Genomic DNA, 27,866 nt, shown 5'->3' on the forward strand with positions numbered 1-27,866 from the left:
CACGCAGGTTCACGGAATGAACGTGTTGACGTCAGACGTCCATTACAAATGTTTTCACTTGTATTAGCGAAATGATTTTTTAATCAATGAACCCTAATCAGATAGTTAAGACGCTATCAATAGAAAATAAATTAACAATTACATATTAACATTATAACCATTGTGTTAAGTAAGTTGACACGATCCATCTCAGTTTCATTAAGATGTGTTCGTTATTTAAATGCGGAGTAACCTCCGCAGTTCTTGGCGTTATATTAGTTATAGTGACTTGTATAGTGAGCTTCGTAGTCGTTCCTGGTGTAGTTGAGAGTATCATTATATCTGTAAGTATAGCTATGTGTTCCGTGTTCTTTCACTTAAATATATATATGAGCATAGCCTAGTGGCAAGCGTGCGACTCTCAAACCCGGTTCTGCGTTCAATACCCGGAAAAGGCACATGCTCGTAAAGAAAACGTCTAGAGGAAACGAGAAAACCTTAAAATTGACAATATGTTTGGACTCTAACTACTTTAATAAAAATTATATAATCTGACGTAACGCCACTGTATGATTGTTATTAAAATATTTATTAATTCAACAATAAGTATTACGTTATACAAGGTAATGTAGAATGTTACAAATGCATCTGAAAATAAAAATACTTTTAATAGTAACAAATGTACAATTAATGTTTATTACATAATATATGTCACGAGAATCTTTAGTAATAACTACTACCAGTACATTCATAATATTCCAAACATAACATTAGTAAAGTATTATAATAGTTAAAAAATTTACCTCCCATTTTTTTTGCTTTACATGAGTAATTAAAATAGTGGTAATTGTTAGACAAGACCTTTTGTTTTTCTCTATACCCTATATAAATAGACCAGACTCGCATGCGTGGTTTCAGTACTGTAATAACATTTAAACGGGTTTAAATTCTATTCCCTATAGAAGTATGGCTGACATGATACAATTATTTCAGGAAGTAGCCTTACAGAATGGAACAGAAGCGATGGATAGATTTAAGGAGATACCGTTTCCATTGGATTTTAAAGTAAGACTGTTCAACATCACAAACCCCGATGAGGTTAGAGCTGGAGGTATACCCGCAGTCACTGAGACGGGCCCTTATATTTATAAGTAAGCATTACTCATAGTAAATATCTTTGTTATTTAATATTTACATGCCTCTACTCTACGTAATAATATTTATTTAATAATTGTTGGCAATAGTTTTACTGTATTTTAAATTATTATGGTCCCAAAAAAGACACTAAACATTTTATCACGACACTGTCTTATTAAAACAATATTTCACCTATTGCGTGTATAACAATTTTAGGTAATAAAAATGCGCTTAGTAACATAATGAAAATAATTATAGGTTATAGTATATACAGAACATAAGTATAGACTAATAAGTAAGAAGAAAATCAACTGCTTAAAAATATAAAGTTTGTAACATTTTATTTGTAACAGGATGTATCATACAAGAGAAGTAGAAGAGTACGAAGGGGATATCATAAAATATCGGACAAGAAATATCTTCACGTTCAATGCTGAAGCCTCATATCCCAACACTGAGGACGACATTGTTACAGTTGTTAATGTTCCCTATCATGTAAGTTGCATTATCATTTACCGAAAAGGAAATTCTGTATATTACAGTTTCTCTAGGTGGTCAGTCAGTCAGTCATTCGAGTTGGGGTAGCATTTTCTCAATCTCCTCATTTCATCTCCCTCAAACCTCCATTATCCTTCCTTCCTTTAATTATTAAACACATAAGTAATTAATTTAATATTATCTATCGTACAGAAAAAAATAACTATGTTATTTCAATAACATTTTTACATTAACTTAATTCACCTGTGTTGTCTTTATCGAATTGTTAAAGCTTGTACACTTAGTATTCGCTTATAGTAAATAACATACAGATTCCCATTTTTATTTGCATTGCGATTTGATTATAATATAACTGCAGCAGCAGCAATGGCCTAGTGGCCTGCGACACCCAGCCTTAGGTCGTGGGTGAGGAAAGATCGTGAAGAAACTGGCATGTCTAAACGCAATCAACAACATTTGTCAGATATAGATGGCTGATCATCTTCTTGTCTTTAAAAAAACAAATCAAATAAACAGATGCAAAGGCCCTAGACCGTGATAGGGATTGGACTGGATTTAAGATAATTTTAATAATGTGACATAACTTCGTTTTTCAAAGTATAATAACTATAAAGGACTTTTTCTAAATCAGAATGCATCGCGAACAAAATATATTATTTAATATCTGTACCATTGTCAGGTGTTAATAAGCTAAGCGAAATAAATTTTATTGAGAGTGAATATTCGTATTTTCAATTTTATACGCTTCGTCGAGCATTAGATTCAATACGAGTCGAGTTTAACGCTAAATTTCATATACAATTATTTCCATGTAATGAATTCTGAAACGTTTGAGTAAAGGTAACATATTAAATTCAGCGTTTAATGTTTACCTTTTAGCTAGTCAATCATTTTATAATACAATATGAATTTGTTAATTTTGCTTGTGTAACATTTCATTCGAAAATCCGACAAATAATGAAGGGAATCACAGTTGAATTTTACCTGGAACTTCATAGAATCAATATTGGCCAGTGTTGCCAGCTATTTTACTTCAAATAATCGGAAATCCTTACACCAAAGTGCTATGTATGGTTTGTATGCAACGGTTAACATGTTTGCGTGAAAAAATAAAACATTCATTTGAATTCTTTATAATAATAAATAAATGGCATGCCAAGTCAATTTCTTTGTCATGTGTAAATGTAATTAACCTATCAATTTTTTATCTAAAAACAATCTATGTTTTCAATTAAATGGTATGTACAATGAGATAATTATATAAATACCTGCGTTTGATTTTACTTCGCGACGGCTTTGCTAATTCAGTGAATCGTAAAATCCTGTTAACGCCCGAAGTCAAACTTAGGTTTAGTCTACGCTAACTTTATGCCAATAGATGGAACTCAGTGACTTGATTATTTTATTAAAGACTATATTGATTTATCATTACAATTCGAAGTTCTCAAACCTTCCTAGTATTTTTAGATTACATTAAAATGCTTCTGTATCATTGTTACATTTGTATCTGGCTGCACAGATTAGTAAAAATTAGTTTCACAAGAATAATGTTTTTGAAAGTTATCCAGGCGACAACTTGGTTTAGCTCTTCAATCGTCATATCAATACAATATCGTCTCTGAATTAGGCTAAACGAAATGAATGTTGTGGTAACTGACTTTAATGGTAAGTCATAACTACCCAGTAATCTATAAAGCTACGAAAAACCAGTCAAGATTAAATTGAATGCATTTTAAAATCCATCACGTCATGAAAAAATACATGAAGGATTCGGCTTTGTAGACACTGGCCATACCGCCTGCGGGCAGTCAGTTTTATTGCTCCGGGAAATAATATTGTGCATATACTGTTGATATAACGTCGGGTCAATCAGACTTTGGTTTTAATGAAATGTCGAAGTTGATAACTCACAAAGAAGAATATCACGTATTCAGATATAAATGGAAAAACTGTTGCTGGGCGCTATATTTAAAAAAAACACAGTACTTATTGGAAGTGCAATAATTGAGTACCGTGTTTGATTGATGATACCTAGGTAACACTGAAAATGTTTAGAAAATGAAAAACGGCTTAATGTAAAAAGTTGCTAATACTTTTATTGTTTTTCGAAGTAATCTCCGTTCCTCTCTACACATCGTCGCATTCGATGGAACAACTGAGAAAAGCAGTGGGACCATTTTTCCTAAGGGGTTTCTTCTATGGCATTTTCATACGCTTTCACTGCATCTTCAGGGTACGTAAAGCGAATACCTCGAATTTTATCTTTAGTTCTTGGGAATAAATGAAAGTCGCAGGGCACCAGGTCAGGACTGTATGGCAGATGACTCATTACCTCGAGACCTGCCATTGTCAAATATTCAACATTCCGTTTTGCAGAGTACGCTGAATAATTGTCGTGGTTAAGGAGTATCCTGCGCTCCTTTCGATTTTTTTCCAGGCAAGACAACAGGCAAACAGCGATTGACATACCAGTCTGCAGTAAATGACCTTTCCGGCCAATTTGCAAAATATCATTATGCTAATTACTTTACGGGTGCTAGTATAACACCAAACAATGTTATTAGTACTCAAAACTCGATCTCGTTTTGTATAACGTGTGAAATAGTTCAACTCAGGACTTTTGTTTAGGTCTTTGCATGCATTTTGTAGCATGCATTTAGCATACAACAGGCAAACGTGCTAGGCTAATTATAAAAAATAATTGTATGCTTTCTCCTATATCTATAAATTACTTTAAAAAATTGTATTCAATGTCAACTATAAATGTCATCATAAATTGTAAATTTTTCCATATGAAGAATAAAAATATAAAACCCTTCTTTTCAAACATAACTAAGGTAAGGTAAGGTAAGGTAGGGTGGACTCAATTTCCACACTTAGACGCGTAGTCGGTCCGTTGTGCCTAAAAGCCCTGGCTAATTTAGCCAGCCTAACTCCTTCCAGCAGCACAGAAGTCTTCCGGGCACTTCACAGGCTTCGCGGAGCGACCTCACTGTTCCGAGAATTTTTGAACGTTGATTAGCCACAGCCTCGCATTCCAGGACTACGTGGGTGACTGATTCCTCTGCGCTGAAGCACCCTCGGCACAAGGGGTTGTCTGTCGCGCCTAGGACGAAAAGATGTTTATTAAGGAGACAATGGCCCGTGATTGTCCCTATCATTGTTTTGAGATTGGTTCTGTTCAGGTTTAGAAGTCGCTTAGTAAGTTGCGGGTTCACAGCCGGCAGAGCCATTTTGGACTGTTTGCACTCTACACTTCGCGACTATCGTTGATTCTGGAGTTCAGCGGATCTCTGGCGAATCCAGGTTCGAACTAGCGAGAAGGGCAAGGGGAGGAGCGGATGCGGGCCAACAGGCATCATACCAGAGCCTCTTCTCTCAAGCTCGTCGGCAGCATCATTGCCGAGAGAGCCCACAGTGGCTCTCTCGGCTCTCTCTCCCTTTATTTCCACTCTATTTGTTAGAGCTATTGCCTCCAGTGCTTCGTGACACTCCAGTATTAATTTACTGTTTGTGTTTTCGTTACCGAGCGCCATCAGCACGGATGCACTGTGATATGAGCTTAATGCAAAAGTCATTAACTCCCATCCGCTGTACGGCTCTGGCTGCTTCGGTTAGAGCGACACATTCACATTGGAAAATTGTGCTTTGTGTGCCCAGAGGTAGGTGTATGTTGATGTTGAGATCAGTGTATATACGTAGCTCAATCAGGGGCGATCCTGCTCCTCTTCTCTCAGTTGTATAAGATATTTCTTGTTGAATATTAGTTGGTTAGTGATTCTGTCACATGGCGCAGCTATAAGAGGTTGGTACTCTATTGCCCTGTTGAGAATCACTGTGTGTAAACTGTAGTGGTTTTTTCCCCATAGATCCAATACCATAAGCCTGATGGCCGCTAGTGCTGCCTCCTGCTGTATGTGTAGGTCCAGAGGTAAGATTTGCAGGGCTATCTCCATTGCTGCGGTCGGAGTTGTTCTCATACAACCGCTAGCAGCGGACAAGGCAAGCCTTTGGAAGCGTCCCAGTTTCGTGATCGCCGTTTGAAGTTCAGATCTTGGCCACCAAACCAGGGCTCCATGGGCAAGCATTGGCCTGATTATGGCAGTGTATAGCCATAATGTTATTTTAGGCGATAAGCCCCATTTCACGCCTAGCATCTTTTTGCATTGATAGAAGGCGATCATTCAAACATAACTATAATATATATAATAAATTTATAACGTTGGTTTTGGTTTGTCTATACACCGCGAACATTTTAAGCTCAAATACCCCAATTGTAATTTTGATTAAACGTATTTGTCGAGCAAATATTGTAGGAATGGAATTTAATATCCTCATAGGTGTTAATTGAAGCGAATATAATTTGACCAATATTCCTTTAGTATAGTCACGTTAGTATTCTAAAAATGTATCAGTAGTTCACTATAGATCAGGTAGCTTTGCGCTTAGATTAAAATATATACATATATTCAATAAGATTATAAAAGCTTTTGTGATTAGCTGCATAACAAGTGAGGAACGTTAATAATAGAAATTAAATATGGAAAACTTTATAAAACGTACAAGAATTTCTGACATGAGTGGATATCATTTCAAGCGATAAGTTGCTAAATACTTTAATACTCCTGTAACAAAATATTTGAAGCATGAAATACAGAAGTGTTAGTGACGGGGCGGCTACCTCCCCTTTCCCGAGGCGCCAGTGCTCTGATGTGGACCTTTCGCCCACTCGCACTTTGTTCACCCACTAGGGAGGTGTGTGGGTGGCGGCGTGGGGACCTCTCATTATTTTGCAGAAATATTCCACCTGTTGTTGGAGCATACAGAGTTTACAAATAGCCTTTACATCTAACACCGTGCATTTTGCGTTATAACGAGTTCTGAAGTCTCATCTGATTTCTCATATACACATTTTTATTTTTTTATTAGCTTTTCCCTGCGATTTCATTGAAATATTTGCGCACGAAGTATTTTGCGAGAGTTCTGTCAATTATCATTATGCAATGAGTTTCAAGGGATTTAAATGTAACAATGTAAAAACGTTATTCGTGTATGAAATGGATAGACTTCTTTTTACGGTATTTTATTTCAAAGAGCTAAATATTTCAATCTAATAATTTCTCATAATAGAGTTATGTCTTTTAAAATTATTTCGTTAGACTATGATTGGTTTCAGCAACATCTCTGGACCATTGACAAATGGGCGTGACACATACTCTTTGTTTAATGTTCGACTGAAAATCCAATCGTAGTCCTATAATTGTAACTTGGCGTGCCTCGTCTAATTGTTGTAATGCTTTATTAGAATATTATTTTAACATAATTAACTTTACATCTCTGATTCGTTGGTGATTTGATAAGTTCCTATATTACTATTGTTTCACTGGAAATTAAATAGGTTAAATAGTATTAAATCTTTTCTTTTAACATTTACAATGAAATGTTGAAAAATAATTTTATCTTAATCACATTCCATTGCCACTTTATCCATTGTGATAATGATACGATAGCTAGATTTAGTAGTGAAATTTATCAATTTAATTTAATATCAAGTTAATATGTGGTAATTAGGTCGAGTATCGCTGGTTGTTGTAATGAAATATCGATTATAGTCCTAGTAATTATATGATCGCGCGACTTCGTTTTGAAATATTAAACACAAAAGAACATCACAGAAATTAAGCCTTTCTAAATTTACAATTTACCCTCTCAATTTAAGGGAAACTCTTTTTAATCGCCAAAATTCTTACAAAGCTTTTGTATGGATCTGCATCCTTCACACCTTGCTCCACATGAAATAATTCATGATAATATAAACCTTAAGCGAATGGTGTATTCGGTAAAAAAACATGGCAACTGATGCTGAGTCTGTAGCAAACACTTGTTGAATGTTTCTCGTATGAAACGTTTAACTATAATAACACACCACTTACCGTTGGTTACCCTCGTAACCACTAACCACCTACATACATTACAGGCATAGTTAAATTTATATTTTCTTTAACTATATACGAGAAATATAATTCTTATTTCCTTTGTATTTCTATTTTGTAAAATACAACTGCAGATATTACGCATAAATCTCATGTTCTTCGAATTCCACGGGAAAAATGTTACATTTTATATTTCTCAGATCCTCTTGAAGGGCTCCTTTAAGATATTGCAACAGCGAATTCTATTTTTAAACTTATATTTAATATATCATTTCATGATACAACTGGCACAAAAGAGTCTTTAAAGAGAACCTTTAAAGTAATAATCATCTACGTATATAAGGAATTACGTAAAAAAATTAAAATGAATTTATGGCATCATTTATGAGTCTACGTTTCTAGCACTTTACTAAAATATGTTTTTATTCCTTTCTCGTAAAGCAAATACAATTTTATATCAAACTAGCGGACCCCACAGACTTCGTTCTGTCAAAAAGATTTGAAATGTGGCAGTTTTTTGTTCCTACCAATTTTATAGTCGGCGCAATAAATTCTCATGAGGGTGATGGTTCTGCCATCACCCTGATGATAGGCCGATGTGTGAGGTTCAGCTCGGGTGACCAAAGTATCTTCGCTTCCACGAACTTTGGCCACTCTTCTGTGACCCACTAAAAAACCCCGATTGGGATGTCTGCTAAAGGGCTTCAAACTAAGAGAGCTTCAACTAAACCTGATTGGAAAATAATCTAAAAGGATAGTGGGAACCTACAAGTGACAAATAATTAAAAATTGTGTGCCTCTTTGATATATTTTCCTATTAGTATGTATTCAAACAATTTTGCTCAGATAGAGATATTAAATTAATAATTCAAATATTAAATCCATTTTTAACGCGATTTGTTTGAGTGCGTGCTTGTAATTTAATATGGTTCAAATTGATTCTACGTTTTATTTACAAAACGTTTGTTTGGGAAAAAGAAAAGGGCTGTTTTAGGGTTTTCCCGGAAATTATTCGATTTTTTGTCGCCGTAAAAACCAAACTTAGACTTCAACGAACATTAAAAAAAAAGAATTGGTACAATTGAGGCGTTGTAGAGTTATGCGCTTACCAACACATTTTGCGATTCATTTTTATATTAAAGATTTATTTATTGACTAATTAAACTTATCATCCGCCTTTTCTGCGAAATTGTAATTATACGTTGATGATAAAAGTTTTGTTGATATAGTCAAATTATGATTTTGGATTAGTGTAAAAGTGAAATCACTGATACGTTTTTTAATATTTATTTATTTATTTCAGGGAATCCTACAAATGGCTGAAATACGCTTTCTAGACCTGATGGGAGCTTTAAGTCTTGGGTTAGATGGAATCTTTGGGGCAAATAATGGACCAATTATGACTGTTCGAGTCGGTGACTTCTTGTTTGATGGAATTCCGATTTGTAAGAATCCAGGTCTCATTGGAGGCGTAGCTTGTGGTCAAATTAAAGCTATAGGCGCCAACGTGAAGAATTTAGTTGAAGCAGAAGACGGTTCACTTGTTTTTACAATCCTTGATTATGTAAGTATTCTAAAATTAGTTTTTTGTACACAAATGACCAATCTGCCAATCCAACCCCTGAGCTATTACTGTTTCCCAATCGATTTTTCTTCCTTTGAAGTGTTAGCTAAAGCCTACAGCGTGCGACTTTAATGTGTGTCACAGACCACTGATTACTTGTCAATTTAGATATTACATTACATCGAAATCTGATGTCAAGGGGGTAGTAAAACCTGTTTTTTACTACTGTGTAAACATCGAGTATACAAAAGGTTATCTATATTTATATTTCTCTTATTTCCCTTTAGTTTCATTATTGAAAATTATTTATTAACATTGAATATTGCGATTTTTATATACACAGCGATTCTTTATTAAAAGTATTTAAATGTTAAAGTATGTTTTGTCTATTTATTTATACTACGATAGAACAAAACATTCATTAACTATTTGAGCCTTTTAGTATTTCAATAAATATTCATATTAATATAATGACGATATTTGGCTTTTGTTTTAATAGAATTACGAAAAATAATGAATTTATGAATTTAGGTTTCAATAAAAAAGATCTAAATGACAAAAAAAATGTCTCCACTAATTTAACCAAACTCTTTGTAACTGATAAATTCCTTTGCAGTCGAGAAAAAAGCCCCGAGCGTTTTTAATTATCCATGCAGTTCAGTACGCATTGATCAATAACCTACCACTTACTATTGAACTTCACTTATTTTCCAGCAAAAGTTATAATTTCAATCTGCGCAATTCCTTTTTATGAATATCCTATGTCTATTGATCCGAGGTTCCCGTCCATGACCTTTATCTTGTCTCAAGTTTATACGACACAATAGATTAATTACATAAACACTTAGGTTGGACAAAAGAGTATATATTAACAATACCTTATCCGGAGAGAGAAAATTCAAAGAATAGAGGTAATAATATTTACATTATTAAGATGGCATTTTATAAATTTGTTGATCTCGGATACTGTTGGTCCCACGTTTGTCACCCATACGTTAGGACAGTATGCATGAATCGAATTATTGCGATTTTACTCAAATGCTTACATTCTTGTCTAACATAGCTTTCTTCATAGATCAATAACATTTCCACTTGTTAGATATTTTTCTTCCAATCTCTTCACCTATGTTGTATGCTGGTGAAATTAATTGACCTAGGTACAGGTTCTCTTCTTTATATGCGATTAAATCAATGTCAATGCTTTTGTCCGAGCCAACATTTTGCTCTATAGTTTTAGATGTCTGATGATCTCGATTTCATGGATTTTAAGCGAACAGAACAACATTATCAGCCAATATTCAATATGTTACTTGATTTCCTTTAACACCATCACTGTCCTATTCTATATTTCGAAAACCTTTTATTAAACTGCCGAAAATAACTAATGAGATTTAGGGTATCCTAGTCTGATTCATTTGAGGAGACTAAATGTCTTCCCTTTCTTTTAAGATTAACAGACTGTACATTAATCGTAAAATGTTTTTTAAAATCCTTTTTTTCTCGATTATTCTATCGTGATAAAAAGGAAAAAGGTAAAGTAAGGTAAGGTAAGGTTTCGTAAAATTGGTCAATTGTTTCTTGCTCTGATAGTTCTGTTGAGCAATGCACTTTGATTATGCAGACCGCGAGGTTGAAATTTGGCACCCCGGCACGATCCCATTTATCAATTAACTCATTGATATAGTCAACTGAACCTTAGAACGCAAATACTAACTCCGTTCCTTCCTTCGAGTTTACCTTTGTAGAATAGAAGGAAATCGTCTTATGCAGTGATTTGTTGACCTCCTCTCGACTCACTTAATCCATTGTATATTCCATTTCATATTTTAAAGGGCAAGTTAAATATAATGGATATTGCTATGTTATGATAATGCCTAATGGATAAGGGCAATCTCAACCCTAAACCAAGCACTGAAGGTTTCAATCCTGGCTGTGTTAATTTTTGTTCTATGTTCAGCTTTTCCCACTGAATGAATGTTGAATTACGGGAGGTTGTAAAAAGAAAGATGAAATGATGGCGCGTTCCGTTTGACAGTGATTAGTCAATAGCATCTCTAATCCAACACAAGTCGACAGCTACATTCGTCAATCCATTCGGGTGACGTTCCAATTTCCTTTACAACGCTGATCAATTATTAGTTTATTGATTAATATAGGTAGATGTAGATCCATTTTCTAGTACCTCAATATATAATAATAGTATAATTACTATTGTAAATTCATCGTATCGGAGATTCGTTTAAACGGGTAATGAGAGATATGAAATAAAAACTGTATTTGTCTGCGCATACAATTATACATTTTAATATCTCTTGCCCTAAAGACGAGACTAAACGACATGGAATCAGTCTGCTCAGGAATACTAAGAAAACCATTTTTATTTACCCATATACCGCGAGTCTGGTTCGACCTAGTTACTAGATACAAAAGCTACAAAGTTAGAAATTTAATTAACTTTTAAAAGTTCCCTTTATGGATTTGCTTTGCTCTAAAAGTAATTACTCTACATAAAATCTTGGACGAGTTTTTAACATTAAAGTACGAATGCCTCGGGCTGATAGTTAGATGGCCATTTTTATTTTGTAATAGTCATTTAGTTGGGTGTGGTAAGCCGAGGGTGGGATCTTTCAACTTCTAATTCCTTAATTGTTGAGAAAGTTAAGACAATACTACGATAGATAATCATTATCATACAAAATCGGTATTATACTACTCAGTATTTATTACAGCGGGAATAGAACTTGACATAAAGAACTTAAAGATTACTTTAGTCCAAAGCATGCAATTCAACTTATTATTTTTTTATGAATAAGGGTTTGAGTATATTTTGCCACATTTAATTGCAAAGAGTGATAATAATTTATATTTAGGTAAATAGCGCTACAATTTATCTATATATATGCTCACAAAACTTTATACCAACCTCGGCTTCTATTACAAGCGAGTCTAAACTTCGTGAAAACTATAAGTTCCGTATATTCAAAACGTTTACGTTGACAAGCGGGAGTAAAACCTAGCACTAACTTTCGACGTAAAATCTTACCATAAGTGCAATTTAACTTAAAACCATTTGAAAGATGGGAAACTTAGTTCGCACTGATGTCAATCATACCTTACAGTTCCTTGAAACTGTATAGTAAATCATGTTCTGCAGATCGCTCGGATTGAAATTGGATTGAATTGAATGGATATACAGTCCATTATTTTTTTGTAAAAAAAGGTATAAATGCCTTAATTTCAAATCGAACTTTCTGTCAGATTGGTTTGACTTATTCTCCTTAATTTTAAGAAGTATGTTATGTGCCACCAAGTGGAAAGCAATGGACCAATTCTTTTATTTAGTCCCGAGTAGTTAAGAATGTATTTTAGTTTGTTGTTATTTTAGTGGGCAATTTTTAAACTAAACGTTTAGTCATCGAACTAAAAGCATCGTGTTAAACAACGTATGACACTAGTTTAGCAGTCATTTTTTGTTAACAGAAAAATAACAGCCCCAGCGAGTTATACGAGGTTTACAGGGGCATCGACGATGCGAGCAAACTTGGTATCATGAATTTATTCAATGGCTCGAAATACATTGATAATTGGGTAACAGACATCGATGAGAATGGGGAAACCATACCCGGGATCTGTAATATGGTTAACGGATCTGACTCGGCGATTTATCCACCATTTGTCGATAGAGATAAATCTCTTTTCGCCCTTAACACGGATATCTGTCGGTGAGATAATATTGACGATTTACACATGTTTTTAATTGCTATTTCGAACGATCTAAAACTTTTACGTTATAGATTTCATATGGCCCAAGATTTAAGGATGAGTTTCTTTTAACCTGCATTTGAATATATAAAGATAGTGCGATTCCAACTGATGCAAGATTCACGAAATATTATCTGCACCTACCTATTTTGTTTTATTCGAAGGTCCGTCCAATTAAAATATCAGTATGACTCGGAGTATGAAGGCATCCCCGTTGCGAGGTTCACGGTTAACGAATGGTTTTTAGACAACCACGAAGGCTGTTTTTGTCTCAACGTCACAAGCGGGATCACACAAGAGAATGGTTGCTTATTAAAAGGGGCGATGGAGCTATATAGCTGTGTCGGTAAGTATCTTTTATATATAAGCTAAAAACATCCCTCTTGATCAGGCTTCCCATCATTCCATTGTTCCCTCCTTTCTGAAGAACGCCTTAGTTTCGGCCAAAACCAGATGTCCAGATTGAGCATTCCGATAAACGAGCTAGGTCTGGATATCCATAATTGCTCCACTCACACTTTAAAATCTAGATTTTCGTTTAGTTTTTAGTAATTTTAATTGTTTTGTTTAATATTTGTATTATCTCTCCGTGTATATGGTGTTTGCCTATAAATGCTTGTCACGTTAATAATTGTATATTGTGGTTCTTTAACCAATGTATCAATGTACCGAGCGTGCGAGATGTTATGAATAAAAAAATGTAACTAATGCGTAGCATAGACAAACACTCTATGCCATACGTACGATAAGAATTTTCGCTCGACGTTGTATGATGACTATTATTGGTAAGACTGAATTTTTTTATTAAATTTACAATGATCGCGTGTTAACAAAAATACAAGAAACCGCGACGTATGATTATTATGATATACTTAAATATTACCTGTATTTTGATTAACCTGTACCCAATATTTCTTATAACTTTCACTCCAAATAATGTACTCTTGCACTCTAAGTATTAAAGATTCTCGACAGGTTCTTCGCACTCGTGGTCCAGATATTTCGAATATTTGCACATTTCTACATAAATACTAATCTACTAGAATTATTTTGTAGTGGACTGACGTCGAACACTCACATGATATTTGTCTATTTCTTCCATGGTTGCGAATCTCCATTAAAACTATTTTCATCTCGATTTCATATTAAAATGCCGATACTCTAAGGACAGTAAATTATACTTGCCTGACTTTTTACATACCCCTCCTCGACCTACACTTATTAGTTCATTGAGAACATATGTAATTAATAACTTAACACTATAGACTAAAACTTGATCAAAAATCGACAAAGAAAATCTATATACGCGTGAATAATAGAAAATACATTTGACAGCAAATAAGCCTATGGTAGTTACCTATATCATATTACAAGACGATAAGGTAACATTGTTATTCGTAGAGCGTACTGGTCTTTGTTCTGCAGACAAAGCTTGAATTGAATTAAGTACAATAAGATATACAGTCTATTTTAATAAAAAATGGTGTAGGGTTAATGTTTTAAGTTCAAATCAAACTTTGTGGCTGATTGGTTTGACTAATTCTCCAATTTGAAGAACTTTGTTATGTACCTATGATGCAAAAGCAAAAAGCATTTTTCTTTTAATGCACCCCGAGTAGTTAAGAATTCCGTTCAGTTTGCTGGTCATTTAGTAAGCAATTTATTTTAAACTAAACTTTATACCTCGAACCCGAACTAAACGCATCGTGTAAACCAAACATTGACCAATCGAGAAAGAGGCAGTTTAAACGTGTTTACATTTATAATACATTAAATATTGTGCCAAAGAATTTTTTTTATCTTCATGTAAACATGTTAAAGAATAGGCCGTTTAAATACATACTAATCTAACTAATCAAGAGTGAACAAGGGCGCGGCCAAAAGATTATTCAGTATTCGTTATGGGTTTCACATAACATATCAATGAGAAGATTATTAGCTCTGATTTTTGGACTTCAGATACGCCAGTTTCCACAATTTATTTCTCTCTTCAATTTACAAAAAATAGCTAATCGAATGAACCTCTGTATTGAGAATTGTTAAACGGCTGAACACCTCATTTTAATTTTAATGTGGAGATTAATGCTAATGGAGGATGTAATGAAAAAAATATTATAAAGCTAATAATAGTAATTGTTATAACAGGGTATTGATATTACAATATTCATTCCACCACAAGTGGGAACTCCGCTTGTTATTCTGTATGCGTATAACGAAACTAAATTGAATTTAAACGATATCACATTTTATAATACAGTTGTATTTAAGCTAACTTTAATCAAGAGCTCTTGAGTATTCCTTTAGGGTTAGGTATTCTGTAATTATATTATTAAATGAAAATGAAAACTAGACTAGCGAATATCAAAACTTAAAACTATAATTTATTATTATTAAAGTATTAATCTTCAGATGCGTTATCAGTACGTATACAATAGTATGCTTAATATACAATAACCAATGTACGTTTAATGAAGACAAAAGATATTCATTAAAATTTGAGTAAACGTTGATACATAGGTAGAGCCAAAGGTTCCGACGTGACCAGTGTATTTTTATACAACAATAAAACGTTGATGCATATTCCTTAATTCAATAATCAATTTATTATAGTTTTAGATAATATGTTTCAAAATACAATATCTTTTTTAAATTAATTTACAAGACTATCGCGCTCAAAGTTGTAGGTATGTTTAATAATATACAAATTCTAAGTATCACAGAAAAAATATTTTAATATGAACCAAGGGACACTCAAACAGACAAACAAATACGTGTATTAATAATACGCGTTTTGATTGAGTGTGTTCTTCTAAGTATAAATTATTAGTTATAAAATGTACACAGGTTGTTAAACTAAAAATTACAGGAATAATCTTAAATTCTACTAACGTTGAATTCTACAAAGATGATTAATCAAAATTTAAGAGTAATTGGATCTTCGTTACGGACAATAAATAATACAAAAAATACACATCCATTTTTGCATTTAAAATTACAAATTCCTCAACGAACATAATATAAAAACTCTACCCACTGAGATCCACCGTAGTCGTCACGCATCCATTAGTTTAGAAGCAATAAAAACCATTAATCGTAATGCAGTACCCTAGATGCAGATGAATGTATTTATCAATGTCCTAAAATTCTAATAATTTAAATGACATCCAGTTCAGAATACGGTAAACATGGGGGCCGGTCATGGATTAGGAGCGGGCGCGCGGCGGGAGGCCGCTGGTAAAAAAGCGCGCACACGTTTACGCTACGCAAACGTAAATTGAAATGTTTGGCGTCGCGTTGTTGACGAGCACGCTTCTCGCGTTGACCGAATCACGTATTTACGACAGCTGTGAACTCGCCCGTGATTTTCTTAAACTTGGCGTTAGCAAAGAGCATATCGCGACGTGGGTGTGCATCGCTTATCACGAATCGCGATTTGACACTACCGCTCGTAACCCCAATAGCGGAGATCATGGATTGTTACAAATCAGTGAATTGTATTGGTGCGGTCCAGGCAAGGCATGTGGGGTCTCCTGTTCAGCGTTCAGGGATGATGATATTTCTGATGACGTAGAATGTGCATTAAAAATACACGAAGAGCATACAAGATTACAAGGTGACGGCTTTTTAGCCTGGGTAGTTTATCCTTATCATTGCAAACACAATGCCAAGAAATATCTTGCGAACTGCGATGTTTTTTTAAAAGATACGTCGTATAAATTAGAAGAACGTGGACGATTTTTAAAATCACAAAATCATGGACGCATGGAGCCTACACCATTTTTTAAGAAATATACAAATATCGACGAATTGCAGCCACCGAATATTCCAATTAATACGCTTTTACGGGGTTTCTATGACGACAATAAGGCAAATACTACATTTACAAATATTATAAAAGAAAAGAATACCAGAAATTTTATAACTCAGAGCCAAAATATTAATAAAAATCAAGAATTCGACTGGGTAAATACAATATCAACTTTATTCAATAAAGACATTTCGAACGTAAAAATTACTAATATAGATGCCCTTATGCCTCCTATTTTTGGTACAGGAGTTTCTACAATGCCACTGACAACTACCACTGTTCGCAGTACCACTATAGATCCTGCTTTAATAGGAATAAAACCTCCCAATCCACGAAAAATAGAAAGTAATCAGTTTAGACGACAAATGATGTCTTTAAAAAACAATTACATAGAAAATAGTAGTGTAAAGCATTATAACTTTACAAAGCTTAAGCTTCCAGCAGCAGCGAGAGATACTTCTAATGTCACAACTTTACCTAAATCTAATCATCACCCAAAAGAAGAAGTAAATGTAGTTTCTTCATTTAAAATAGTACATACAGATAACAAAAAAGAGATCAATTATAACAATCAACTCACACCCATCACTCCATTTACAAGACTTCTAATAAATCGTACTTTGTCAACAATTTACGTAACTCCAAAGGAAATGGTTGTGTCGACAACAACTGGAAGTAAGTTACAAGTAAACAATCATATTAAAACGATATCAACGAATATAGCAACAAACAACAAAACTTCGTTCAGACACACCGATTTAGTGAAGCCGACCGCTACGACTGTAAAATACAAGAGCACACCGATGCCTGCAACTACGGAATCCAATAGAAGGAGATTTTATTTTACACCACCTCAGGTGGAAACCAGTACTCAATATCCACGTACATTAACTCCTTGGATGACTAGATCATCACAAACTGACAGTTCTACGTTGGGACCAAAAATATCATCACCGAAACCTAAAAGTACGACTTTAAGCTCAACAAGTATTTCGGTTACAGAAAGAACTCTTGGAACAACACAATCAATATTTGACTTTTATTTGAATCCAACAAAGCGACCGAATATAATATTTCAATTCCCAGAATTCCCAGAGAGTCCATATAAAGTAAGAATATTTTCCGGAGGAACTACAACACTGACGCCTTCTTTTTTAAATTCTAGACACCCATAGTCCTTATTAACAAACTATTCTAATTATTATTAAGTAATCAACACTGCCATATTAAAATTTAATGGATGCCAATAAATTCCTAGAATAGTACCAAAAAGATTTATGTTTTATTTCTATTAACTTTGTAAATATGTTTTATGACATTGTATGTTATATAATTCCATATAAGAATATATTTTTAATCTTACTATACCCAAAATTTACTATATATCACCACATTTTGTAAAACAATTATTTCATATACATTTGCGAATGTAAACATAAGCAATTAAAATGCTTTGCGAAACTACTAACATGACTAAGAGGCGGTTTAATAATTATCTAATATTTTAAAATTATTTTGCACGTTTTTATGTCCATCAGGGACATATACTGGTGGTAATACAATATACTGGTCTAATAAATTGTAAATACTTGTGTCTGAGTCCACTCAAACATGTATGCACACACACACCTACACATACAACACGAAACACCACATAGTAAAATATAATAACTAAGATCGCTTGTTTAATATTAAGTTTGAAGACTATTAAAAATAAGTTATAGCTTTTTATGACCTTAAAATATTGTTTTAGTGGCAAAAATTGCTTCTCCTGGAGATCATTGTATTGCGTTAATTGGAGAAATCTACTAAATTAACTAAATTAGTTTTAAAGGCTACAAATGTCGTATATAATAATTAGATAAATTATTTACATATAATAGAAATATTTTTCAAAAATTCTCTTCGCCATATTAAATCGGATATGTAAAATTAATACGTAATAATATTATGTTGATATTTATTTTAAACTCGACCTTGCAACGAACTCTGACCTTTTGGATTTCTAAATTACAAATTCCGAATCATTAATTAATCTGATATGAGTAACTATTAGCAGGTGTATTAATTCACGCCAAGAACTTATTTAATATAACACGGAAAAAAATATTATGTATACATAGTTGTTACAAATATTTTTTTAAAACAAACATTTTCCCTTACACCATCCATTATTTTCGCCACTATACGACTTTGAAATACAGTTTAAAACAATATGAATAATATTTAACAACGCGAGAGAGTCATTTGGCAGTGTGAGAACAAAACACCAGGGTGTCCTCTTGCCCGTCTACCATGTTCATAAAAAAAGAGGAAACACATTACTCGATATTTATCTTATATTTAGCATTTGACATTTGAGTAATTAATATATACAATTATTTAATTATATTCTTTCCTATATCAGAGTTTTAATGTTATTCATTATTATTCATATTGAATCTTCGGAAAGCGACTTAATCAGATAACAGCTTGTCCTACCGGTTGTTTAAGGCCACCTCTTGACCGAGTACGACCGATTTGTATGAGCCATAATTATATAAGCCTTATATGACCATTACATTCGTTGGTCGTTAATTTTTTTTACTACATGAGTGATTCGATTTCCCGAAGGTCTTGAATAAGTTTCAGTTTAGGTAAGGCGAAGTCAACTTCTTAGACCATATCTGAATGAAGGAAACATTCATTTACCAATTTCTGAGGAGTCCTTTACTAGACTTTATCCTGACTCTATACACCTACAGCATTAGCATAAAGATGAGTGGGTGCGGTATTGGCCTTATAGGAATTAGTTTTATAGTTATCGCTCTAGTGCTAACAAAATACAATATGTACAAGTATATTGGTAAATACATTACACCTTGAAGCCATTTAATGCAAAATTAATTATATATAATAATATATAGTATTTTTACTAGTAATAGTCTCATTATCACTCGGATCTTTATTATTTTGCGTTCATTGTGCGTATGACAGTTAGATAAGTTTTTAAATATCCAATAGTATATTCTTTATTACAAAAAAATTATAAACTATAATGTGTTAAACACCGGGTAGGGCCATAAATAAAAAAATTACCTTTTGCTACTTTTTCTGTAAACCTCTGTGCCACAGATGAATACGTAGTAGTTGAGCACACACACATATGCACTTGCATATATCCTGCATATAACAAATTTCAAAACAGATAAGCTGCCGTGACCAAGTCGGTCTGGAGTTTTCCTTGACTATATAAATGTTTTATTATCAAGTCAAATCAAAATTACTAACGCATTAAACGTGTATTTAAATATGTATGATAAAAATAAACTCAAATGTACTTTATATTAAGTTGTTTGAGCGTGCGATTTTCAACCTATGGCCATGGGTTCGTACTCTGACTGTAAACCAATGGATGCCAAAAAAATACAAGAGCAGCCTTTAGATAAACTTTACGACTCAGTCGCTATTGGATTTGACTCCGCCTACGCAGTCTTTCGCGTCTTCGTCATATTAATAGTTATTAACCATTGTAGGAGCCCTACCAAACCCCTATATAATATATAATATCCTAACATTGTAGACGATAGATTATTTCACACAAGGCCAAAGTTTGCTTACAAAATATTAAATTCAAATGAAAAATCTTATACTGAGTGCATATTTTGGAAACATAATATCTATGAAATGGTAAATTATTTGATAAAATTGCGGCCGACGGCTACCGTCATCGAAGTTTAATAAAACTTAATTACACTGGAACGTATTTCGAATATGAAGCTTTTTGAATTTTGCAAGATAAACAAGAATGTATATTAATGTTTTTAAACTAGAAGCTTTGGCCATGACAAATTACCTTAAAACGAAATATTGTTTGCGTGGAATTATGTTATTATTATTAGGAATACATCATCTAATATGTTAGAATAGAATTTGGGAAAAATAAATTTAATAGTAAGTAATCATTAAAATAGTACGAATTTTGTATGTGGATTTCCCTATTGGTATGATTTTAAGAAGATATCGTTAAGATAGCGTTAAGTGGAATACAAATTAGATAGTAAAGATTACACACATAAAACCTATCTTGTTTATGCGTAATTACGTAACGGAACTTTTGTTGACCTGTGCAACATAACTTATTTACAATGTGTGACGTCGCTAGTGGCATAATATTTTAAATGCTTACACAACTCAAAGCTCCGAGGTTTCTTGTTCCTGGAATTGATGTCGAGGTAGGAAAGTGAGACAACCGGAAATTGGCTGTAGGAAAGGAAAGGAAAACACACAGCGTTAGGAACGTCACTAAGTTTTTAAGGCTTGTGAAAGAACACTTGTTGAGAAGAAGGCTTGTTAAATGGAAATAATTAACTCTTTGATCAGTCTTATGAATTTATAGGAAGATAATTTATGAAATTATAAGTCTTGTAGAAACTAGTTGATTTAACAGGCTCGGCTCAAGAGTAAAGAAAATACATATGAGAACAATAATTCGCACATCACACGGCAACACTTATAAAAAACAAAAAAAAAATTGTTAATTAGTTAGTCTAAATAACATCATGACGACCCCATTGGATTTGACATAGTGTTAATTAACCGCAATTATGTTGTTGTGATGAATGCACATATTTACCCGAAGTCCTGGATTCCCAATAAAAGAACGATTTCTTGGGTGGGAATGCAAATAAGGCTGGATATATGATGATGATGATGATGGCCTATGTGAATGGAAAATTAAGAATTATGCTTAAGGAAGGGTATAATTGACATCTTGTTCTGATTGACAATCAATATTTAATTTATCATCTAATTTTTATATGAAATATATTTTTTTAGCCTTACCTTACTCCTAGTGTCTGAGTAGCATATATAAATTTGTAAAACTATATTTTTAACAGTATTTACATAATTGTCAGACCCATCGACAAAGTATAAAAACCTTATCGGCCTCGAAGTGACCCTGTGTCCTAGGGTCAAGCACGAGCTTTTAAGTGTCAGACAAAATATGCCTTTGTCTGATATAAAGGTGTGATTCTTGCTATATTATGTTACCTACGACCTCGTCTGTCTCTCTCTTGATATTCACAAATCCCATACCTCTACACCTACAACAGGTCTTGCCTTCTGTATCTGTTTCACGAACTTCTTTTTTGAGATTTAGGGCTTGAAACACACCGCATTTTTAGGTCCAAGATGTGTCGGAAAGTTAGCCATGTTTTCCTTCATTACGAGCGAGTGTTAATTGCGCAAGAAAAGTCTATTCGTGCAAAGCTGTGACTAGACGCACACTGCTCTGTTGTGCAAGTGTCTATAAAATTACCCCGCAAAAATTATGCGCCACAAAAATTTAAAAAAAGCATTCCACAGCAACCCACATTCATAACATACAATGGGTTCCAAAATAATACTGTCTTAACCACACAAGTAATTAAATTAATTTTAATAAACTATTTGAAATCATAACACTCTAACAGAGCTATTGTGTTGGCATATTTTTGCCTCTAATTCAATTTGTTTTTCAAGTAGGTAATAAAAAAGCCTTTTGTACGTACCAAACCGAAACATTTGTGTTTACAGGAATCGAATTAAATCAGAAGTCATTATCATAATTTTCTCTAGTACATAGATGTGTTATTCAACAAAATATTGTTTACGGTACTAAAACTGCCGGTATGAAAAAATATATGTACTTATAGGTTTAATTCATACTGTAAATTATGGAAATAGTCATACTGTAAGATATTTCATATTCTGCTTTAACAAGAAGTTGTTTACATCCGTCTGCAAACTACAATACATTTACAATTTGACCGGAATAAATTTACTTTCTCTTGTTAACATCGGAATAAGCATTATATTATTTTGTTTACACATGACCTAAATACAAGATCTTGGTGGTACTTTATTCCCGTGTGGTCCCCGTATTTATATTAGTTTTGGCTGACCGTGTAAATAATAAGTGTGTATTTAATAAGAGTAAACCATAAAGTAGAAAACTCTTTGTACCAAACTATTTAGTACTCAGTACTCAATAGTACGATTGTTACTATAGTACTACTTATACTTATAATATTTTAAATCTATATAATTTACATAATTCATTCTACGCTTTGATATGAACAAATTATAATCACACTAAATACTTTTAAGTAAATAAATTTGGAATCAGAGCAAACAATATACATAATAAGACAACTTGACGTCTCAATTTGTCACAAATACTTTATATATGCGTAATCAATACCTACATTTAAACAAAAATTAGATAAACACACATCGCAATCAATGTTCAAGGTTGTAATGTTAATGTCAAGGAACAAAATTATGAACATATTAAGCAAAAGTGTTAACATTTTTAAACAAAAGTTGATTATACCTAGTCCAGCCATATATTCTGTTACAGCTGAAAATGCATGTTTTTTAAATGAAGTAATGTAATATTATTAAAATTTACACCTACATATTTATTAGTATCAGCAAAAAGATATATATTCTATTTGAAATAGCCACCTTTGGCTTTTATACGGGTCTTTAAGCTGTTTGGTCACGAATTTATGGATTTACGCACTGTTTCTAAGGGAAATTTTGCCACTGGTTGTTTGACAGATTTTTTAAGAGAATGTCGCCGAGTGCTTTAGCGAATGTCCTCTAAAACTAACATACAAACAAACAAAAAAACATAATTTGAGGTCTGGCTAGATGAGGGCCAGTCTTTAGCTCTAAAAGTCCAAGAACGTCCAAGGTATATTTTTAACAAGTGTATTGCTGAGAGTTTTCAAAACATTATCCAAGACTGTATATTTACACACTTTGGCTGAAGGTTTAACTCCTTATATAAGACAAAACTCGCCACACCAACCCATCACTGACGCAGGATGATGACCACGTTGTACCTGTCCGACCGATTACCGACCGAGTAGCATTTTTAGAACTGTGAGCGTACACTTTGTCATTTTGTTTATTGTAATGTTAGTTCTTCTATCGTGATGTTTTTTCATCGGCAAAGAGGATATTTCTGTGCTTTTCACCTGCGTATCGCGGAAGAACGTGTTGAACGTCTTGAATTGTAAATATTGATTTAGGCCTGCCCTAAATCAATCTCCTGTATATCGATGAAAAAAGCACAGAGCTTCTGGTCTTGTTTTATCATTTCTGAAATTATAAATTCAAAATGATTAAAAAGTTGAAAAAAAATGAAAGTTTTTGTAACGGTATTTATGGCCAGACTAGTTAGTTGTACACGTAGGTACAACTGTGTGCTGTCGCGACATGAAACAAGAATTAGGTTCGTTAAACAAGCAAATAGAAAGCTAGTTAATAGAGTAAAGGTATAGATCGCCATCCAAAGGAAGAGATCTACCTTAGTAGAATATAATACTATTCATCAAATGATTTAAGATGAAATAAAACAAAAAAATCGTCGCCCCGTCAAGACAACTTCTAGGACCTTTTCTTTAAGGGTTACGTGCAATGCTATTGAGAATTTGACAATCTTTCTTCTTCCAGAAGCTATGTTTACTTGATGTTGGCATGACATGTTTTAACAAAAATTATAATATATACAATATTTATTTTATATCTTTTTTATTACATTAACATAACATAATCGATATAGAATAATAACAGATTTTGATTTATTAATCATAGTCAAACAAATCCGTATTTCTATCCATTACGATTTCTTATTTTAGAACAAAGAGTGCCTTAAATACTGTTAATTAGTTAAATTACTAACTTATGTGCGTAGTTACAGATTGTATTTGATGCATGTTAATAAATACGTCTTCTGATCTTTTCGCCCAGTAATAATAGTGGAATTGCCCTATTAGATTTAATTAAGCCTGAATGCATTGTTCCGTAAAGCTAATTACTTTCAATAGTATCGTTAATTGTCTGAGAGCTATCAAAATCGTATCCGTGTAAAATACAATATCAAAGCGTTTCTCCGTGATATAATTTACAAATGGTTTAATGGTTAATGTATAAAATCTATATGAAATTATCTATTTATATATAATGATTACCATTACCTATTAATTTAATAGAAAATAGTATTTTTTTTAAGTTAAGTTCGATTTCCTTTATATATTTATTGACACAAATGTGTCATTTTATTTCGTTGAAAAATAGATGAAACCCTGAACACACGTTTCGTAGAAATTCGGAATTTAATTTAATTCCAAGAAATATATTTTTTTTCGTTCGTTTCAATAAAGAGATACCTAAACCAATCAACTTCTGATGGTTCCACCGACTACTCCATCTAGAAAGCGATAAAAAATATTAAAAACCTATAACACATATTCCTCCCTTACGAGAGTCTAATGGGAATTGGGCTGCAAGTAACATACAAAAAGTTAAGAGGTTTGCTGATCATCTAGAAAATATATTTCAAATCGATGAAGAAGATTCACTTGACTTCGAAGAAATATCGTCAGAAGAGCTAAACATCCGTCTAGTCACACCAAAAGAAGTTTTAAGTGAAATTAAATGTCTAACTAAAAAGAAGGCTCCAGGTTTTGATTTAATTACGGGTGAAGTCCTGCAGCATCTCCCCCCTAAAGCCGTAGTTAAAATGACAGCCTTAATTAATGCCTCATTTCGACTTCAATATGTTCCCAATATGTGGAAAGTTGCGGAAGTTATAATGATTCCCAAGCCAGGAAAACCTCCACACGAAGTCACGTCTTACAGGCGAATCTCACTGTTACCTGTTATAGCAAAGCTATTTGAGAAACTCTTACTCAAACGTCTTAACCCTATTATTATCAAAAAGCAGCTCATACCAGATTACCAATTCGGTTTTAGAGAAAAACATTCTACCATAGAGCAGGTTCATAGAATCACAAATAATATTGAAAAAGCACTAGAAGAACAAAAAGTCCGCTCCACTGTCTTTCCTGGATGTAGCTCAGGCATTTGATAAAGTGTGGCATCGAGGACTTGTTCATAAGTTAAGGAAATTACTGCCTCGTCAATTTGCAAATATCCTTGAGTCATATTTAACACAAAGAATGTTTAGGGTACGACAAGAAGATGATTATTCAGAACTAAAAGAAATAAAAGCTGGGGTGCCGCAAGGGAGTGTATTAGGTCCGGTCCTGTACCTCTTATACACATGCGATATTCCTGATCTAAAAGATAACGTTATCGCGAACTTGTCGATGATACTGCTATCATGTCTACGGCGGCTACTGAAAAGGAAGCGGTAGTAAAATTACAAAAAGCCATAAATATTGTTGGCTTGTGGACCAAAAAATGGCGGATAAAACTAAATCAGTTCACATAAACTTTTCCAACAAAACATCAAACTACCTGCCAGTATATATTGATAACGTCAAAGTGCCGTTCCAAAATTCAGCTAAGTACCTAGGTATGACGCTAGACACCAAACTCCGATGGAAGGTCCATGTTAAAAAGAAACGTGAACAGTTGGATCTCCGTTACTCTAAATTGTACTGGTTGCTCGGAAGGCATTCCACGTTATCAGTACAAAATAAATTATTGATCTACAAACAAGTCCTGACACCTGTATGGACTTATGGTTGCCAGCTGTGGGGCTGTACAAAACAAACAAAGTGCTCAGGGGAATAGTCAATGCTCCCTGGTACATTCGCAATTACGACCTCCATCGGGACCTTAATGTAGAGGACGTCACCACATTAATAAAAAAGACTGCTGGAGCACACGAACATACGCTCCACCATCACGTGAATGTCGAGGCTATTCAACTCCTTGACACCACTGACCTAGTGAGAAGATTGAAAAGGATAAAACCATTTGAACTAGTGAACTAGTGTTAGTGAACTTTATTATTAAGTGCTAAACAGTGAATGAAAAGAAAAATATATTGAACACAAGAATAGAGTGTCTTCCCTTTAATAGAGACTATAAGTACCGTTATTGGACACTTACTTATGATAACAATCCTTTTTAGTAAATTAGGTTAGACTTAAATTACTTATTAGTCTTAAGTTAGGCTAGATCGTAATGTTCCATGATGTCGTAGTAAAGACACATGTAAAAAGAAAAAAATATATATATTTTTTCGTTATATTACACTTGTCGCTCACATGATCTTCATTAGTGCTTTATTTCTCATAAAAATAAATTATTAAAATTTTCATAGCAACTTTTGTGATACGCCGTAGGGAGTTATAATATAATTACCAGAAAAAATATATAAATTGTAAGATATTTATTAAGTTACTTAAAACCCTTACTTACTTTGTTCCAGGTGCCTTCATGGTCCTTTCATATCCTCACTTCCTCTACGCAGATCACACTTATCAAAATGGTGTTATAGGAATGACCCCTGTTGAAGAGCAACACAGAATATTTGCCGACCTTGATCCAGTACGTATATCTTTCAAACCAGCAACCTTTTTTAATGAATACAGTTTTCTGTAGGTACATAATCTGTTTTTTCCGAAACCTGTTTTATAATTGAATTTATGTATTTAATTATTTGCAGTACACGGGCACAGTGATTCGAGGAAGCAAAAGAGCCCAATTTAACGTATTTATGCGGCCTGTGAGAAGCATCGCTGCTACTAATTCCCTTAGGACTACTCTTACTCCAATATTTTGGGTTGACGAGGTGTGTTTTTTATTAGTTTTCATAACTCAAGTCGTACGTTCGATCGCTTATGTACCAATAAATCTTTTTTGCGAATTAACTTACACGGCAAAGAAAAACATCGTGAATATACTCGTAATCTCGATTTCATAGAAGAAAATGTATAGGATTCTAGCGCAGAGGGCTTTCTCTGTTAGAAAAAAATATTAATGAAACAGAATCAGAAATCCGAAGCCAGAAAGAGTTGTAGCGCCTCAACTTTGATTATATGTTACTTTTATTTACAGGGGATGTCTTTGCCTGAAGACCTGACTAACATGATCAAAAGAAGACTGTTAGGTTCATTAAATTTAGTAGACATATTTATACCTATACTTATATCTTTGAGTGTTGTTCTGGCTGTTTTTGGAGTGGTACTCGTTATTTGGACCAAGAGACGCTCGAAGATCAACATTTAAATATACCTCAAGCCAAACTATTGACGAACGTAATATGTAGAACTATGTGATCGCAGATATCGATTAGATGTATCTGTGTGCCTATTATTAAAATATTGTAACATTAAACTAGTTTCACTCTTTCATTGTCGATTAACTTGTTTTCTATATTAAGTACAATTTTGAA

The 27,866-nt window shown here is 33.5% G+C and overlaps 2 protein-coding genes across 2 annotated transcripts; both read left to right on the forward strand.

The window, feature by feature from the left end:
- The first annotated feature begins 139 nt into the window (after window positions 1–139).
- LOC123718804 (sensory neuron membrane protein 2) lies at window positions 140–27,812 on the forward strand. The gene is made up of 9 exons (XM_045675704.1): window positions 140–323; window positions 973–1,130; window positions 1,470–1,611; window positions 8,851–9,111; window positions 12,592–12,833; window positions 13,038–13,219; window positions 26,901–27,019; window positions 27,138–27,263; window positions 27,530–27,812. The coding sequence occupies exons 1-9, from the start codon at window positions 204–206 to the stop codon at window positions 27,698–27,700; spliced, it is 1,521 nt and encodes a 506-aa protein (XP_045531660.1). The 5' UTR covers window positions 140–203; the 3' UTR covers window positions 27,701–27,812.
- On the forward strand, window positions 15,924–17,938 carry LOC123718803. The gene has a single exon (XM_045675703.1). The coding sequence runs from the start codon at window positions 16,153–16,155 to the stop codon at window positions 17,854–17,856; it is 1,704 nt and encodes a 567-aa protein (XP_045531659.1). The 5' UTR covers window positions 15,924–16,152; the 3' UTR covers window positions 17,857–17,938.
- Window positions 27,813–27,866: the final 54 nt, after the last annotated feature.

The sequence above is a fragment of the Pieris brassicae genome, chromosome Z (genome assembly GCF_905147105.1).
Source record: "Pieris brassicae chromosome Z, ilPieBrab1.1, whole genome shotgun sequence".
Lineage (NCBI taxonomy): Eukaryota > Metazoa > Arthropoda > Insecta > Lepidoptera > Pieridae > Pieris > Pieris brassicae.